The 18,289-nt window shown below is 37.4% G+C and overlaps 2 protein-coding genes across 2 annotated transcripts in view; one reads left to right on the top strand and one right to left on the bottom strand.

Moving 5' to 3' along the window:
* LOC124280881 overlaps positions 1-6,534 on the bottom strand; it is a 32,581-nt gene extending 26,047 nt beyond the window's left edge. The window contains 2 exon segments of the mRNA XM_046716874.1: positions 5,196-5,355; positions 6,442-6,534. Of these exon segments, the coding sequence (XP_046572830.1) occupies positions 5,196-5,355; positions 6,442-6,471 (190 nt within the window). The 5' untranslated portion in view covers positions 6,472-6,534.
* A 5,180-nt stretch (positions 6,535-11,714) lies between these two features.
* The window catches only part of LOC124280873 (neural proliferation differentiation and control protein 1-like), a 73,194-nt gene continuing 66,619 nt past the window's right edge, over positions 11,715-18,289 (top strand). Inside the window, exon 1 of the mRNA XM_046716866.1 lies at positions 11,715-11,903. Coding sequence (XP_046572822.1) covers positions 11,816-11,903 — 88 coding nt within the window. The 5' untranslated portion in view covers positions 11,715-11,815. The remainder of the gene's footprint in view (positions 11,904-18,289) is intronic.

The following is an 18,289-nucleotide window of genomic DNA, read 5'->3' as shown; positions in this document are numbered from 1 at the left end:
GATCTGATACAGGACTATCCTAAATCAGAATAAATAGGGTTAAAAACCACTTGCATTGTAAATTGTCCACCAAATCTCAAGGCATTTAACCCATGCTCTGCACCTCATTCAAAAGGACCGGCATTCCCATTCTGGAATCCATTGTTTATGTTTGATTGTCTTCATCCTCATTCAGCAATTCCATGCATTCTGGAATCAGTGGCAATACTTTGTATTGTTGAACTGTTCATACATGGTCAAGTGCCATTGTGCTTGAATACATGTAGGGACCGTATCATAATACATTAAAACCTTTCTTTTCTCAACAATGTATGACTGTTCTCATCATATATTCACTAAAACCTTATTCTGAGAATTGTAGAGATAAGAAAAATAAACTTTGACATTTTAGATATGTTCTCAAAAGTAGATAATGTTTTAAGATATAATTCCATTCTACTGAAAGTTATGATATATCCCCTAACATGGTCACTTCCAGCAACAAGTGATTTGTCAAAGTGAGCAATCATGTGATCCCACTTCGTAGAAAAAGACAAAGCCCTGTTGACTCAAAGTTATTTCACGTTAATATGACGCCATCTTATCACGTGACATATCTCATATGCAAACAGTTCTAAATGATTTTTCCTAAGCAGCTTTATGATAATGTATATTCTAAATGTGTTTCAAGCCATATCCTGTTAACATGCTTGTAGCGTGTGTCATTGTGCTAAGAAACTGAGTAAACAAATATTTCTGCTAATGTCCAGCTCTTGTATACATAGACCACTTATACAGTTGGTATTTAAAAAATCAAATTTCAAAGACGATATGAACCAACTCTTTACAAAAAGTATAAATCATAAATCATATTTGAATTTCTTAAATAGTGCTAAACCAAATAACTTCAGTCAACAATGTCATGAATGTTTTGTATATTTGCACTTCAAAGCAGCACTTAACAATATTCCAGCTAATATAATACTGTTGGGAATTGGTTGCAATCTCACAATTGATAATTTGTTCACTACCAGCGAGCAATCATCAAAAAAAAATTGTTAGTGTCATTTCTCAGATTTTCCTATTCAGTTGATATTGCAGATAAGTATAACATGGTTCTGTGCTGTTTTTTGTTTTATTTAGAAACTGCGCAAATTGCTTTTGCAAATTTCAGATCCAATTTAAAATGTTGTAACTTGCTACTTTAAAGTGATGACTAATATATCTTGAACATAAACATCCTGGAGTCTTCAAGAAATATTCAGTCATGACCTTTCAGTAAATGAAGTGAGTTTTCTAAGAGTTAAACACGTTTCCAGGCCCTGACAACTTCTAGGATGTTCCATCGTCAAGTGTTTCAAACACTAAAACAGTAGTTCCAAAATCGTTTGTGTTCGATAATGAGAAAATGTGATCGATTGCTTGGTCATTTGATCACTGCAACCAATTGTCGATTATTTCAATTAATTGGAATACCACTTTAATATAATAAGGCGTTAGCCTGTAAACAATCGAGTTTGGACTTCGCAATCCTTCAATTGATAGCTCGTATAACAAACAATAAACACAGGTTTCTCCAAAGCGGCCTCTTCTAATTAGGAATCTCTTAAAAAATGGTGAAACTGGTGATGTTGAAAATGTCCCAGAAGATGTTGTTACTATCCAAGAAGGTTTTTTCATAGCAGGGCTCCAGATAACGGCCGTATCGGCGTATGTAGGGATAGAAAATATGCACAATACGGGAGGAAATAATTTAGAAAACTTAGCAGATACGCACCACAGCAATGGTGTACGGTCTTAAAATCATTTACAGATGTATTTATCTGAAAAAGTATTGTTTTATTGTTTATTGACCTGTTTACACAAGAGTAGCAATGTTGTGATGCTTATGAAATGAAACACAAGATTACTGATACACCTTTAAATTCCATTCAGTATTCTAAATGTACTCTTAAGTTTTTTTCCAGTACTCCTATATTGAAAACATAAGGAATACGTACTCCTGATGTTGAAAAATTATCTGGAGCCCTGACATAGTGCTATATGAAATATCATTTACACAGCAAAATGCCGCTCATTACTTTCTGAAAAGAGTCCTGTTTATAAATTATAATCATCATGCATTGAAATCAGATATCCCATTTCAGTGTTGGTCCCATCGTTTAATTCATATATTCTATTTGTCACTACCCATAATAAGAGATTTCATCTCTGATTTCATCACTACTTCTATGAAGTACAAAACTTCTGAAGAATTTCCACAAGAGATTTCTATCTTGTAAATTGAAATAAGGTTGTTCGTTTCAAATCGGTAACCATTAACATCACGTCCGTCATACAGACCCTGAAGCAAATATATCCAAGAAAGCCCATCCAATCTAGAAAATGTGCCAAGTCTAGATTTCCACAGCTTCAGGAAAATAAAGAAAGTCTCAGGGCTCCTTTTCATTATATTATATTTTTGTTACTATGAACTTTTTTTTCTGTAAAATATGTTCATTTCAGAGACTAGTTGTTAGTCTAGGGGTATAACGTAAAGGAAGTTAAGTTTTGTAACAAACAACCAATGGGAAGCGTGGGAACAAAATGATGGAGACCTGTGAAGACGCACCCACGAAAATAACAAACGTATGACAACCTCTGTGATGAGGTCAAATGGTAGTAAATACATTCGATAAACAAACAACAACAAATCTGTTCATATTGTTGACAGGTGCACTCATTAAGACGGAGAGAGGATAGGTGACAAGTACATTCTTCAAGAATACTGGTCTGTTTTCTGAAATGCTTTGGTTTAACGTTATAGTCCGTCTCACTCACAGTCCCTGGAACACATTATTTATTCTTCCGCCCAGTCCTTTATGTAGAGCAAAATCACTAAATGGAGCAAGTCTAGAGTTTCCTCAGGTTCTTAATCTCCTATCTCACTGGGGCTCCTTGTCAAGTGAAATAGAATAATTTGTTTATATCAAAATGTTATAACTTCTGGGTGAGGTGAGGTGAAATTGGGTTTAACGTCGTGCTTGAGAATATTTCGCTCATATGATGACGTGAATGCGTGTGTATGTGCGGCTGCTTGCACTAGCCCAGACTGAAGCTGGTTTTATAGTGCTAGCCCACTGAGATACCATGCCGCAGTGAAGCATGAACACCCCACTCAGACACATTATACTGACTCCGAGCCGACCAGTCCTTGTTGTACCCATTAATGCGGAGCACCAGGCAGGGACCAACAAGTACCATATTTTAACGTCTTTTGGTATGACGCAGTCGGGGATCGAACCCCGACCTTCCGCTCTCCGGGCGGACGCTCTAACCACTACATCACGGAGGCGGTCCATAACTTCAGGGAGTAAGCATTAGTCTAGTAAAGCCACAATGACCTGTATCTCAGTTATGCAGTCAAACATTCTTTGTTCATGTCACATGTCATCGTATCCCAAATGTGTAGATCAATGCTCATGCTGTTGATCACTGGATTGTCCTGTCCAGACTCAAATATTTACAGACCGCTGCCATATAGCTGAATGTGGCGTAAAACTAAACTCATCCACCCACTATGTTTATGTTCTTGCGTATGACAAGATTTGTTTACAAGGAACATAAAACTACATGTCCTCTCTTATATGTAAACAGATCATGTATACAATGGGCCCATTAAAACATTTTTGAAGAAATAAATTAGAATATAAACCAATTAAAATTCAGCTTAGCAAATTTGGCAGTCTACACAACCTGTGGTGAAATGTTTGTTTTCATTCCTATTAGAGATAGACAGCAGTCTAAAATGGTGACATAATTGGGGTGTGTCGTTGCAAGACACAAATATGCATTAAAGCAAGTGAAGCTTCCCTGATCTGACTTGACAACTGTTTGGGCTATACACAGCTGAATAATGACCAGTCTGTTAAGATGGGGGCGGTGGGGTAGCCTAGTGGTTAAAACGTTTGCTCTTCACACTAAAGACCTGAGTTTTATTCCCCACATGGGTACAATGCATGAAGCCCATTCCTGATGTCCCCCGCCATGATATTGCTGGAATATTGCTAAAAGTGGTGTAAACCATACTCACTCACCGTTAAGTCATGTAATCATTATCCAAACTAATTCACTTTTCAGTTCTCTAACAATTCTTGATAATAACTTTTTTTGTTTCAGTATATAATGGCTCGTCACTCCTTCGTGAGAGAACGTAGATGTGTGGCAACTTTGGTGAAGACGAGGAGCACAGGTACCAGATGCTAATCTGTCTCACAGTCCATGAACCATATCATTACCCCTTCCGCCAGTCTTGTTGTAATGTGATAGCCCTATATGAAGTAAGCGTAGAGTTTCCACAGGTTCAGGTCTGAAACTACCAACTCTCAAGGATTCCTTTTCAATTTTAATGGAGCTGCTTGTTTCTATCAAAATGATGTATTTTCAGAAACTTTTGATTTGTCTAGATAGAGTGAATGAGTTTTGTTTTATGCCACTTTTAGCAATATTCCAGCAATATAGTGGCGGGGGACATCAGAAATGGGCTTTACACATTGTACCATGTGGGGAATCGAACCCGGGTCATCGGTGTGATGAACGAATGCTTAGATCACTCAGCTACCCCACTGCCCCTCATCATCAGAATCAAACTGGAATCCAGAGCTCCAGATAAGATTGAGCTCATGTGGGTACTGTACCCACTGTATTTTTTGGGAGTGGGTATTATGAATGTTGAGTGGGTATTTCATTTTCCGTTACCCACTGCTTTCAAATATGTGCGTATTTCAGTCATTTTACTCACCTAAGTATTATGTCATTGAGTATGTTTACTAAGCAGGTATGTTCTACCTTATGTCATACCTAATCAAAACCAACCTTAATATAATGGAAATGATTTCATTAAAATCACTCATCCTATACTGACAGTACAACTCTTGTCCTATACTAACAGTACAACTTGATAGCAATCGATGTCTTTTTCATTACGCAAGCGATTTTTAAAAATATATTCCGTACGCATTTGTTTTAAACTTTTTGCATATCTAACATTTTAAATGCGTAATTGGTATGCAACAATTATTTTTCAATGCGTAATTGGAAATTTTATAGGCGTATTTTACCCCGGATACGCAGCTTATCTGGGCCTCTGGGAATCAGACTATCATTGGCTACTGGAATAAATATGCTTCAGACACGTGATTTAATTATGTTGATCACTATGTATTACTAAACCTTACCTTTGGGGGTTGTGCTGGTTGTCTTCGGTTTCTTGTTAAAATAATCCAATGCAGGTTTTTCTCCAACTCTCTTAACTTGGAAATATTTTTGTTTCCATTTTGATTTACCCAACAAATGTAATTTTCCAGTTTTGGGTTCACTTAACTTGTACAGGTAATCCTGGAAAAGAGAATGTCACAGTTATATTTTGTTGCAGATTATCCCAAGTTGTTTCAAAGGAATTTCAGAAGACATACTTAATAATTAATATGCTCTAATGACCTATAGTTTTTGAATAGATATCATAAACTGACTGATGTAATTAATGACTATGAAGAAACATAAGAAACATGAATGTTGAACCATCATTTGCAATGGGGACTCTTTAGCTTGTGACCAAATACAGAGGAAATACTTAATCAGGTCATAAATAAATTGGACATGATTCCATAGCGTTCGAATGTTTCACCAACCAATTTTTGCTGTGATCAGTCCATTAACTGCCAAAAAATACACTAAGTCCACCACCTGACAATTTCTTCCTAGTAAAGGGACAATAAAAGCAAATTCTTTATTCACAAGCTAATTAAATTTCATTGTTATTCCTAACTAATAACATATACAGAATATACTGTCTCTGTTATGAAGTATACCACAACAAATGTAAACCATATGATCATAAATTGCAAACATGAAAACGAAGCTAATGTGATAATAATGAATGTATTTAACTCTGGAAAATGAAACTGACATTCGCAAATATATATCCGGATTCAGTGAATACGTTTTAGAAACCTCAAATTGTATGTATGTTGAAGGGTGAGAGGTGAGAGGTTGGGGGTTGGGGGTGGGTGATTCAGTTGTGATGAAGTTGGCAGCAGTTCAGAGGATGACCAATCGCTTGACGAGCTCTTGCGGTTAAGTCATCGCTACTAACATTCTTACTACGACTAAAACCCGCTAGAGTGATTACCAATTTTATTATCCCTTTCAAATCCAGAAAATTTCCATCCTTCGTAATGTGTTTGAATAGATACTGAAAATGACCTGTCATAAACTAGAAGCAGAAAGTAAACAACATCGCTTCAGGCAACGGCTTGCCCCCAGTGAAGACAGCAGAATCAAAAGTCATCCTAACTTCTGCTAATTAAAAAACCATGCGATCCAAGTTAATAAACATATTTATCATAATATAACAAAGTGACACGTCCAAGATAACTGGATTTAGGCAACTGTCAAAGAAACTGTAAAGATAATCACACTGACCTCAAATATCACCTCTTCGTTAGAATCCATGCTCAATAGTGTTGTTTCCGGATATGTGACGTCAACAGGTGCCCGATACTATATCCGTCATGGGTACTCTCAGTCCTGAACAGTACTCTACCGAACAAAACAGACACAAAACCCATGCATACTTTATTCTTTAAAATTTCATTCCCACATCGTGATAATTATTTTGATCATATTTATGCTTATTAAATCATCCAAATACAATTTTAAAATAATGTTTTTATTATCTTCTGAATGAATTAAATTAAAAGAATTTAATATATTAATATAAACACATTTTGAAATTAATATTACTAATATGTTTATCTATGAGAGCAGCTGCAAACAACAAAATCACGCTTCACGGGCTTTCCCAGGTTGACAATAAACAAATTTATGACTTAGGAGCTCCTAATGGTCAGTGTTAATTGTTGATTGATGACCAATAAAGTCAGCGAGGCGTGAATATACGTCATGGGGGACAGTATATACCACTAGGCGATGGTTTACTGGTGAACGTTTGACCTAGGTGTCACAATGTTACGTAAGGTAACTAGCATTATTCCCCGAGGTCCGGCGCTTGATGATCAAAGCCAACAGGTCCTTCCGTTAGCCTGCAGCCTGCATATGGCACATGCTGTAATTATCCGACGGTCTCTGAGAAACTGACAGGTGCACTTGTGATACTGCTGTGTGAATCAGCGCTTCACTTTGTCCCATCATTCGGACGTTTATTCCGTCTCTCAGCCCCTCAGCCATATTTTCTTTTCCGGAAAACCTTTCTGTAACGCAAAAGTCCCAATGGAGCAGGTCTAAATTTTCTTCAGCTGCTGAGGGGCGGTGAGGTAGCCTAGTGGTTGAAGCGTTCGCTCGTCTCGCCGAAGACCCGGGTTTGATTCCCAATATGAGTACAATCAGGGTTCCCACAAGACCTGGAAATTTCACTCGCACGCACGCACCATTGTTGTTTTTTATCTAACAAAACTGTATATCTTAACAGCACTACATGGGCTATGGCAGCCATCAACATATTTGATATATGTCAATAAAGATAGTTAAAAAGTAAAAGAAAAAACTTGTTACACTTGATGTTTCATTTTTATTATGTCATCTTATCATTAAGGAGGTGTGAATGGACAGCTGTAAGGGGAGATGGGAGGACGTATTTAAGATATTGTTTTATTTCAAACACAGTAGCCTAATATATGTTTAAATGTATCAAAATACCCTAGGACATATATTGTTGTGTCTGGAAATGGCATTTTTTGTCTGGAAAAATCACAGATTTTTTTCCCCAAATTGTGGGAACCCTGACAATGTGTGAAGCCCATTTCTGGTGACCCCGGCTTGTGATATAGGCTTGTGATGGCTGGTAAGAGGCGTAAATTGCTGGATCTCGTAAAACCCATCTCACCCATTCACACCTCAGTTTCTGAACCCCCTCATCTTACTGGAGCTCAATCATTTTCAATTTAAATAGAGTTACGTTTCTATTACAAGTACACATTTTCGGAGACTAAGCGTAAGACTATTACAATGTGTCTTCATTCCTTACTGTACAATACTTACCGTTCATCCCTTACTGTACAATACTTACCGTTCATCCCTTACTGTACAATACTTACCGTTCAGCCCTTTGTGTACAATACTTACCGTTCATCCCTTACTGTACAATACTTACCGTTCATCCCTTACTGTACAATACTTACCGTTCATCCCTTTGTGTACAATACTTACCGTTCAACCCTTACAGTATAATACTTACCGATCAACCCTTACTGTACAATACTTACCGTTCATCCCTTACTGTACAATACTTACCGTTCATCCCTTACTGTACAATACTTACCGTTCATCCCTTACTGTACAATACTTACCGTTCATTCCTTACTGTACAATACTTACCGTTCAGCCCTTACTGTACAATACTTACCGATCATCCCTTACTGTACAATACTTACCGTTCATTCCTTACTGTACAATACTTACCGTTCAGCCCTTTGTGTACAATACTTACCGTTCATCCCTTACTGTACAATACTTACCGTTCATCCCTTACTGTACAATACTTACCGTTCATCCCTTTGTGTACAATACTTACCGTTCAACCCTTACAGTATAATACTTACCGATCAACCCTTACTGTACAATACTTACCGTTCAGCCCTTTGTGTACAATACTTACCGTTCAACCCTTACTGTACAATACTTACCGTTCATCCCTTACTGTACAATACTTACCGTTCATCCCTTACTGTACAATACTTACCGTTCATCCCTTTGTGTACAATACTTACCGTTCATCCCTTACTGTACAATACTTACCGTTCAGCCCTTTGTGTACAATACTTACCGTTCATCCCTTACTGTACAATACTTACCGTTCATCCCTTACTGTACAATACTTACCGTTCATCCCTTTGTGTACAATACTTACCGTTCAACCCTTACAGTATAATACTTACCGATCAACCCTTACTGTACAATACTTACCGTTCAGCCCTTTGTGTACAATACTTACCGTTCAACCCTTACTGTACAATACTTACCGTTCATCCCTTACTGTACAATACTTACCGTTCATCCCTTACTGTACAATACTTACCGTTCATCCCTTTGTGTACAATACTTACCGTTCAACCCTTACAGTATAATACTTGCTGATCAACCCTTACTGTACAATACTTACCGATCATCCCTTACTGTAAAATACTTACCGTTCAACCCTTACTGTACAATACTTACCGTTCAGCCCTTTGTGTACAATACTTACCGTTCAACCCTTACAGTATAATACTTACCGATCAACCCTTACTGTACAATACTTACCGATAAACCCGCAGATGTACAATACTTACCGTTCAACCCTTTGTGTACAATACTTACCGTTCAACCCTTACAGTACAATACTTACCGTTCAACCCTTACAGTACAATACTTACCGATCAACCCTTTGTGTACAATACTTACCGTTCAACTCTTTGTGTACAATACTTACCGTTCAACCCTTACAGTACAATACTTACCGATCAACCCTTACTGTACAATACTTACCGTTCAACCCTTACTGTACAATACTTACCGATCAACCCGCAGGTGTACAATACTTACCGTTCATCCCTTACTGTACAATACTTACCGATCAACCCTTTGGTGTACAACTCTTACCGTTCAACCCTTTGTGTACAATACTTTAATAACTTACCGTTCAATACTGTACAATACTTACCGTTCAACCCTTTGTGTACAATACTTACCGTTCAACCCGTACTGTTCAATGAGGCAAGTCTAGATGTTACCTAGGTACTGAATGAATCTTCCCATTGTATTGGGGATCTTCAAAGTTATATTTGTTCAGAGACTAAGCGTTAGTCTAATCTTAGGCACCAATGTTTAGAATATTGTTGAGCACAATACTGGCAAGTACTCGGACCAGACATCATTGGGCCTATCCTCTATCTATGCATGTAATACTAGAATATCTGTTAAAGGAAAATATAGGCCTGACCTGCATATAATCGATATTAGTAAAGAGATAAATCTCTATCGCCTAGCAACAGGTATATATCTACATGTACATACATAGTGCTGATATCCCTTTGTCTTCAGGGAGATTACTTGCCAATGTATCAGCACCTGGGTGAATACAATTACCTTATAAACAGGTTTCCTAATGTGTGGGGTTTTTTTCATATACAGTCAATATGGAAAAACAACACGAGTCGGAATCACCCAAGAGAATAGGAAGAATATGACTCTATTAGTAACAATGTGAACATCCGGGTGAGAATCTTCAGGAAGCAATGGTTTTCATAACAACAGCTCACAGGATCCGGTTGTCAGGCTCTCTGACGTGGTTGATGCAAGCGCGTGGATTGATGCTGATTATGTCAATCACTTGATTGTCTGGTCCAGGCTCGAATAATTGATATATAACAAAGAGATTTTTCAGTCAATTTTGTGTACTGACGAAAATATTTAGGTGTATTGTACTACACATTGACTGTAACATTTATCTCCCATGGCTACCCGTGAAAAACCGGGTTAGAATTGGTCTTCAGTAATCCAGGGCCATGCTTGTCGTAAGAGGCGACTAAGGGAACGGGTGGTCAGGCTAGCTGACTTGGTTGACACATGTCATCGTATCATAAGTCCGTATGTCGATGCTCATGCTGTTGATCACTGGATTGTCTGGTCCTGACTCGATTATTTACAGACCGACGCCATTTAACTGGAATATTGCTGAGTGTGGCGTTAAACAACAAACGACATATATATTAACTATAGGCAGGATTCATTTCTGCGCAACAGATATATAGATAACATAATAAGTGGAGGAACTATATAGGCGAAAATTCTCCACGTATTTAAAATAACTTTACACGGCATTGATTTCTTTGAAATATATATTTTGTGCACAGCCTGCTCTGTGCTGGGCATCGCCGGGAAATGATATGCGGAAACAACATGTCTCACCGCTAGATAATCTCGATCAGTTTCCGGAAACGCCCATACCACAACATAGAAGAAAATAACTTCTTTCAGATCATCCTATTCAATCAACGTAATATTTCCAAGTTACTTAAAATCGTAAAACTTGGATGAAATACTTTATAATCTTCGGATGAAAAGTATGAGGTGTCCGTGCAAATTCTTTTTTCCTTCTTTTTTTATTTTGTTAATAAATACGATGCTTTGAAAGTTACAAATTTGTTCACCGAGACTTGTTTATTTGTAAATACTGAAGTAGTTCATGTTGGCCTTTTAATGTGCATATTCATCTGTAAATGACCCTAACGAATACAGCTTTTATCCGCTGGCTTTAGCCAGCCGATAAACAATTAACCTTTACATGATTAATAGCTGTATGACTCTTTATCAATTATCATAATTTAAAAGGATAATCATAATTTTAAAGATATTCATTACGCAAATGATGCTGAGGTTTAGCGTTTAGAACGGTATCATGTGAATTATGTTTACTTACAAGTTTCACATATTTTAAACAATGGTAATTTGCGTGGTTAAGAATACACTTGATCGTTAAATCAAACCATATACGGGTAGACACACTATTAATTTGTCGGTTTTCAAAAAATGTTCAAGACTGACAAACGTTTTACTCAATGACCAGCACGCAAAATGATCGTTGAGAAGAAATAAACGACCTATTTCCTGAATTCGACTGAAGCTTCCTAAAATTGTTCGAGGTATTCAAATAGTCGTCACGAATATATTATGGTATTATCCATGATGACGTCAAACCTCGATTGCTACGAGATCCCGCGAGGATGGTTTGTGTCAGTATGGCAGCCAAAATGATGTAGGTTGGAGTACTTTGGTCGAGGACAGAGTGGAAGGCTTTACCATGTGGCGGCAGGTTTTTGTCATCTGTCTGCTGATCACCTTGTCTGATATCTCAAGAGGAGTTCAGGCAAGCCTAGAGCATGAGCCATGTAAGTATATGTTTATTAGACCTCGCCTTCTGTTGAACATAACATAAGGTAACCTCTAGATTTGTTTTGACAGTTCTGACATCGCGAGAAGACCACTGTTAGGCGAGTGCTGCCGTAAATATATTCACTTGTTTATCATTTCCCCAGACTTACATCTTTTGTTTTATTAATGCTAGTCATCAAAGAAGAAACAGATAAATGCAAATGGTCAAAGACTATCCCGAAATATGTGTACCAAACGGCTCTAAGTGCAATCACCTGCCAATAAGAACTGTTATCATGTAGACCTATACCGTATTGTGTCTACATTGTCTTTGGTAGCATTCCAAGTTTTTACAACGTTGTATACACCCTACTAATTCTGGATCCTTTATTTCAAATTCTATCCAAAATCACTTACTAAATATGCAGATAGGTCAAGATAAGACTGTGACTTTATTATGAATGATGAGGGATCCCAGTCATGGCTGCCAGGCGTGAAATCATTCAGGTGTACACTTATCACGATATCATATTTTCAAATACAGAGAGAAATTCCAATATATTTTTGTAGATATGTCTAGATACTTCAAGTATGTTAAGATAACAGGGACATGTTTATTTTTCCTGTATTGACATGTTGGAGATTAATTATTTACATATATCGAACTTGTGAAACATTTTTCCTTTCCAACATGAAAGATATTCTTCTGTTCATTGATACACGTAAAGAGCTATGTGATTTCACCTATTTTGTGAAATAATTTGAGTTTGTGTTGTAAAATATTATGACTACGTAACTCATTTATAATGACAAATGAGTTTCATATGCATAGTTGTTGAACATCTTTTAGTCAAAGCCATTATGACTGTTATTTAACGCATAGGGTTGTTTTGTAAGCCACTAACTCACTTGTTCGCAGTTCTGCCCACAAGGGGATATAACCTTTTATCTGGCATAAAAATCAATGAAATTCAATACCAGAACATCATTTACTGCAATAACTTGTTAAACAGTCTGGTGTGTGACTTTAGCCCAAGACAATTATGATGGTGTTTTGTATTAGTAATGACATATTAATGGTGAAGCAGTAGTTACATAAATCTGTGGGTCTTCAACATGCATTGTATGTACAATGATATGTACATAATGTTAATCATATCATCTATTTTCATGATGTTAGATGATTGTGGAATTGCTGACTTACTTAGATAACATACAGTGAAGGTTTTGTTTTACTTCCACCATGTGCATGTCAAATGAGTTCCTTAGCATCTTAATATATTATAAAGTTGCAATAATAATGCAATAATAATGCTGCCAATTACTTTTCATGTAGTCATGCACACGTTTCTATGGTAATAATGAACACTTGAAATGAAAATTTCCAAAAAATACAAAGAACAGACTGACATCCTTGTACTGTCTGCTTTAGTCTGTCGTACAGACCCTGAAGCAAATATATCCAAGAAAGCCCACACAAGTCTAGATTTCCTCAGCTTCTGAAAATGAAGAAAGTCTCAGGGCTCCTTTTCATTATATTATATTTTTACTATGAACTTTTTTCAGTAAAATATGTTCATTTCAGAGACTAGTTGTTAGTCTATGTCTGCTTATGTAGACTTGCCTCTTTAAAGGATAGAATTACTATACATCCATGGGCTTAGCATTCGGTAGCCTTGGAGCAAGGCTACCTTTCATGTTCTGTTTTCATTTACATGCTCAGCATCTAAAAGGTGCATTTGGTATTTTGAGTTGTTTACATTCAAGCATGCAATATAGATTTTGAAAACGCAATTAAATAGCAGCTCTTTGCAGCATTACTCCTTGTATCAACATATGTGCACATCAATATTCAGCATATGTATCGGTATACCATTTCCTCGTGGATCTTATATACTGATCAAATGCAGGCATTGCATATACATGAACCCAGCTGCTGTGAATAATTCATTAAAAGATTCATCAGGTGAATATAGGAGCAAGAACAACCTGATAGAAACAGTAAGGAAGTTGTTATTCATAAAGGTTTCATACATGCACTTCCAACTTCTTAGACCCGTGAAGGTCCGGGTTAGAATATTGGCCTTCAGTAACCCATGATTGTCGTAAGGGACGACTAATGGGATCAGGTGGTCAGGCTCGCGGACTTGGTTGACACATGTCATCGGTTCCCAGTTACGCAGATCGATGTTCGTGGTGTTGATCACTGGATTGTCTGGTCCAGACTCGATAAAAGTCGATTATTTACAGACCCCCGCCATATAGCTGGAGTGTGGTGTAAAACTAAATTTGCTTCATTTATTGCCATAGCATTGCAGAAAAGGCTGGGCGGAACGGAAAATAATGCACTTCAGGGACTCTGAGACTGTACTGCAGATTGTTGGGTGGCATGCAATTTCATGTCGACAAATTCTAAGCATTTGTCATCATTAATAAGCAAAATGATATCAAAAGCAAGGATCCTTGTCCCAACCTCCCAATGTTAATCATGAGATTATCACAGTGGTAATAGATCTAAAGAAGCAAATCTCAAAGACCCTGGGATCCACATTTCGAGTTAACACTGATTGTATTTGATCTGCAGTGTTTTATGATGCACCTTGCCCTGTGGGCAGTCCTCAGCATGAACTATTGTTGTTGACCAGCTGGTATTCAGCAAGCAAGGCCAGATGCAGGCTAATCCCTTGTGGACAACACCTACTGGACAGCAGTGTCACAGCAGTTAGAGTGTCAGAAGTCCTGCTGATCAGACTTAGTCTTATTGTCCGAGATAGAAGTGATTAGCATTGTTGGGACAGGGTACTGTTACAGAAATAAAAGCTGCTTGTTTGTTTGATACTATATCATGTACTTTAAATCTGGGGAACCCACAATCTTTAACAGAAGCGTTATGATCCCTTGATTTTCGGTTTGTTTCCAAACATTGACTTGATGTTAATTCTTCTTAATACTCTTATAGTTATGTTGGAAGGACTTAGTATATGTAATAAGTTAGTATATGTAATAATTTGGCATCATTAACTAGAGGCTGACATAGCAAGTTTTCCCTGAGGGGTAGTGTAGCTGAGTGTAGAGGTGGCTTCTACTGAAGCATTTGTTCGTCTCATCGAAGACCTGGGTTAACTTCTCAAACAGAAGTAATTAGACTAACGCTTAGTCTCTGAATATATCTAATTTTGATAGTAACAAATAAACCCATTTAAATTGAAAAGGAGCCCCATTCAGGTGGGAAATTCAGAACCTGAGGGAATCTAGGCTTGCTTCATTTAGGGCTTTATCATTGCAGGGAGTGCTAGGCAGTAGGTAGACTAATGCATAGTCTCTGAATATATATATCAGTTGATAGTAACAAACAAGCCCATTTAAATTGAAAAGGAGCCCCAGGGAGACCAGAGAATCAGAACCTGAGGAAATCTAGACTTGCTTCATTTAGGGCTTTAGCAATGCAGAAAGGGCGAGGCAGTAGGGAAAATAATGTGGTTCAAGGACTGTGAGACAGACTTGGAATTTGGCTGGTGCAACTATGTTTTTATCTCAGGTTGCACCTGGTGCAAGTAGGTTAACATCTCTTAAATCGAGCCCTGAAATGTTGGTTCAGGACGTGGCTCAAAATGAGTGATATGTCCCTGTATTTCCCTCAAGATGCCCATCAGACAGAGCCTGCTTTTCTTCAGACCTGTCTGCTTGAGTCTGTACACTGGTATTTGTGTGGAGCAGTTTAATTGGAGCAAGGTAATAACTTAATGTGCATGATGAGCCTGAGGAAATCTAGACTTGCTTTATTTAGGGCTTCAGCACTGCAGAGAGGGCTTGGCAGTAGGGAAAATAATTTGGTTCAGGGACTGAAACAGACTAAGAAGCAATGTGTGAGCCTATTTCTGGTATCCCTGACATGATATTGCTGGATTAAAGCTAAAAGTGGCATAAAACATTCCCTCCCTCACCCAGACTTGTGTCTTGTTAGATCAGCTAACAATCATCCCTTATGTAAATGCATATAGATCTACAGAAAATGTTGATTTAAATATATGTTTTATAGGTAGTGGTGTTGTTTGAAAAGCCAACAGCACAAATATTTATTCATAGCAAGTTCCCTATTTTGGTGTGATCAGACTATTTCTTGTGGCACTTGGCTTGATGCTGTTATGATTATGTTGTTGGTTGTGTGAGCAAGCACCTGTTGTTGAGATCCGTCAGATAAGTTGTGCGTCAGTCGTAATCAAGGGCAAGCACCTGCTCCATTGGTGATTGTCCTCCAACTGGGGCTTAATATTGTCACATGTAATAGTTGCAGGCAATTGGAATTATTTGTTGTTGTTTGGTTGTTTGTTTTTTTTTGTTGGTGTTGTTGTTTGTTTTTTTTTTTTGGGGAACAAGACAAAATATTTTTCCTGCTAATGATAAACAAAATTCAATATTTTTTCAAAGTTCAGTAAATTTGTGGTTCTTCGATGGGGCACGCAGACACTGTTTGTATGATTATTGAACTTGATGCAATATTTGCCACACTAAGCATTAGGTGTTTTTTGGTCAAAATTGGTCCTCTTTTCAGCGAAATACAAAACGCCTAACAAAGCTATTAAGTTTGTGTATGGAACAGCAAGAATTGGGAAATGTTTCAATCCAAACTGGAAATTTTAATGGACATTTGCTACAACCTTAAGACCAAATATCGATCTCAAATTAGTCCTGAATGAACCCCTCACACACCTATGTTTTCTGTAGTTGAGATTTAACTGTCTTAAAATATTTGTCCACCTTTTCAAGGGAATTAGAAACATGCAGTTTGTTTACTATTTTTAAGTTTGGATTTGTAAAAACTGCATGCAAATGACAAAAGTGTGAACCTCTTCTTGTTGCCATGGGTAACAACATGGCATGGCTGTCAAGTAACTGGGACTGACATTAAGTATAAAGGTGGTTGACACACGTATGTGACAGTGTGACTACAAGCAAAACACTGAGATGGTGTGAATTAGTTTTAATTGGTATTGATGATGTAATTGAAGTTCTGTTCTTTTATCAAGGCGTTGGGGTAGCCTAGTGGTTAAAGCATTCGCTCGTCACACGAAGACTCGGGTTCGATTCCCTACATGGGTACAATGTGTGAAGCCTATTTCTAGTGTCCCCTGTCGTGATATTGCTGGAACATTACTCAATGCAACGTAAAACTAAACTCACTCACTCTGTTTTTTTATCTGATGTATCATGGCACTTTGAAAATCAGGCTGGTCAAGTAGAATTATATTTTCAAATGCCCTTGAGCAAGCGGAACATTGTGGTATTTCAACACGCCTGACTTGACATTTTGTTAATTACTGTTATCCTTGGTAATTGAAATGTATTTTGATTTGAAAAAAAATGTTTTTCAACCAACAAAAACACCATGAGATACATTTGGAGTGTGAAAGTGACATTTAGATAAATGTCAGCCTAACTGATCAGTGTAATGAGTTACAATTAGATGCTGGGGTACCCATCTGTTGGTTCTGTTATCAACAGTCGTGCTAGTCTGTCATACAGACCTAGGACAATTATACTCAAGAAAGCCGATGCAAATCGAGTGAGTATAGTCTTCAGGGCTTGAAAATTCCACTCGTCTGCTCGTATTAACTAGTAAAATTTGTTTCGGCCAAGTGAAAAACATAATTTGCTCGTCCTAGACGACGGTTACGCTTTCTAACCCAACTATTTTTCAAAACAAAAAGTTTCAGTTTTACGTCATTCCCGATTAGCAGTATTTTCAAATTCCCCGAAAACTAACCCGCAAAGTTTATGTCTTGATGTGCGTTTGGTATCTATTTTTAACAGATATCATGCAGCCTGATTTTGTAACCTAAATGCTTCGAATTTCGTGATTGGCTGCTATTAATAAACTGACCAATGAGAAAAATCATCACAACATGAATGTTACTGCTGTCAAATCAGAATAAGCTTTATAATAGGGAATTGCCTGCTTGTTATTACCGATCATTTATCGTAGTCAACTTTTCTTTTGGGTGATGATTTGTTTTTATGATTATACATAGGTAATTTCCAGGTTAGATAAAATACTTGATATATTTTACCATGTACACTGAAAATTAGATTAAGGAAAGATTTTGTACAGATGACAAAGTAAGTAATGTTTAGTGTAGTTTGATTCCAAGCAAACGTTTTGAAATTAAATAATTTTAATTTACATTCATTGTGTTGCATGATCTATAGGGCAAGTACAATTTTAGAAGGACGAGTGGAAAGTTCATATTACTCGCCCTGCAGGGCGAGTACAGAGTTTTGATTTTTTCGAGCCCTGGTCTTATGCCACTTTAGCAATATTCCAGCAATATCACGCTTTGGGACACCAGAAGTAAGGTCCACACATTGAACCCATGTAGGGGATCGAACCAGGGTCTTTGTAATA

The sequence above is a fragment of the Haliotis rubra genome, unplaced genomic scaffold, assembly GCF_003918875.1.
Source record: "Haliotis rubra isolate DU_JTF1 unplaced genomic scaffold, ASM391887v1 Scf1079, whole genome shotgun sequence".
NCBI classification, from domain to species: Eukaryota; Metazoa; Mollusca; class Gastropoda; order Lepetellida; family Haliotidae; genus Haliotis; species Haliotis rubra.
The sequence above is the reverse complement of the archived record's forward strand: the minus strand, read 5'-3'. Positions and strand labels throughout refer to the sequence as shown.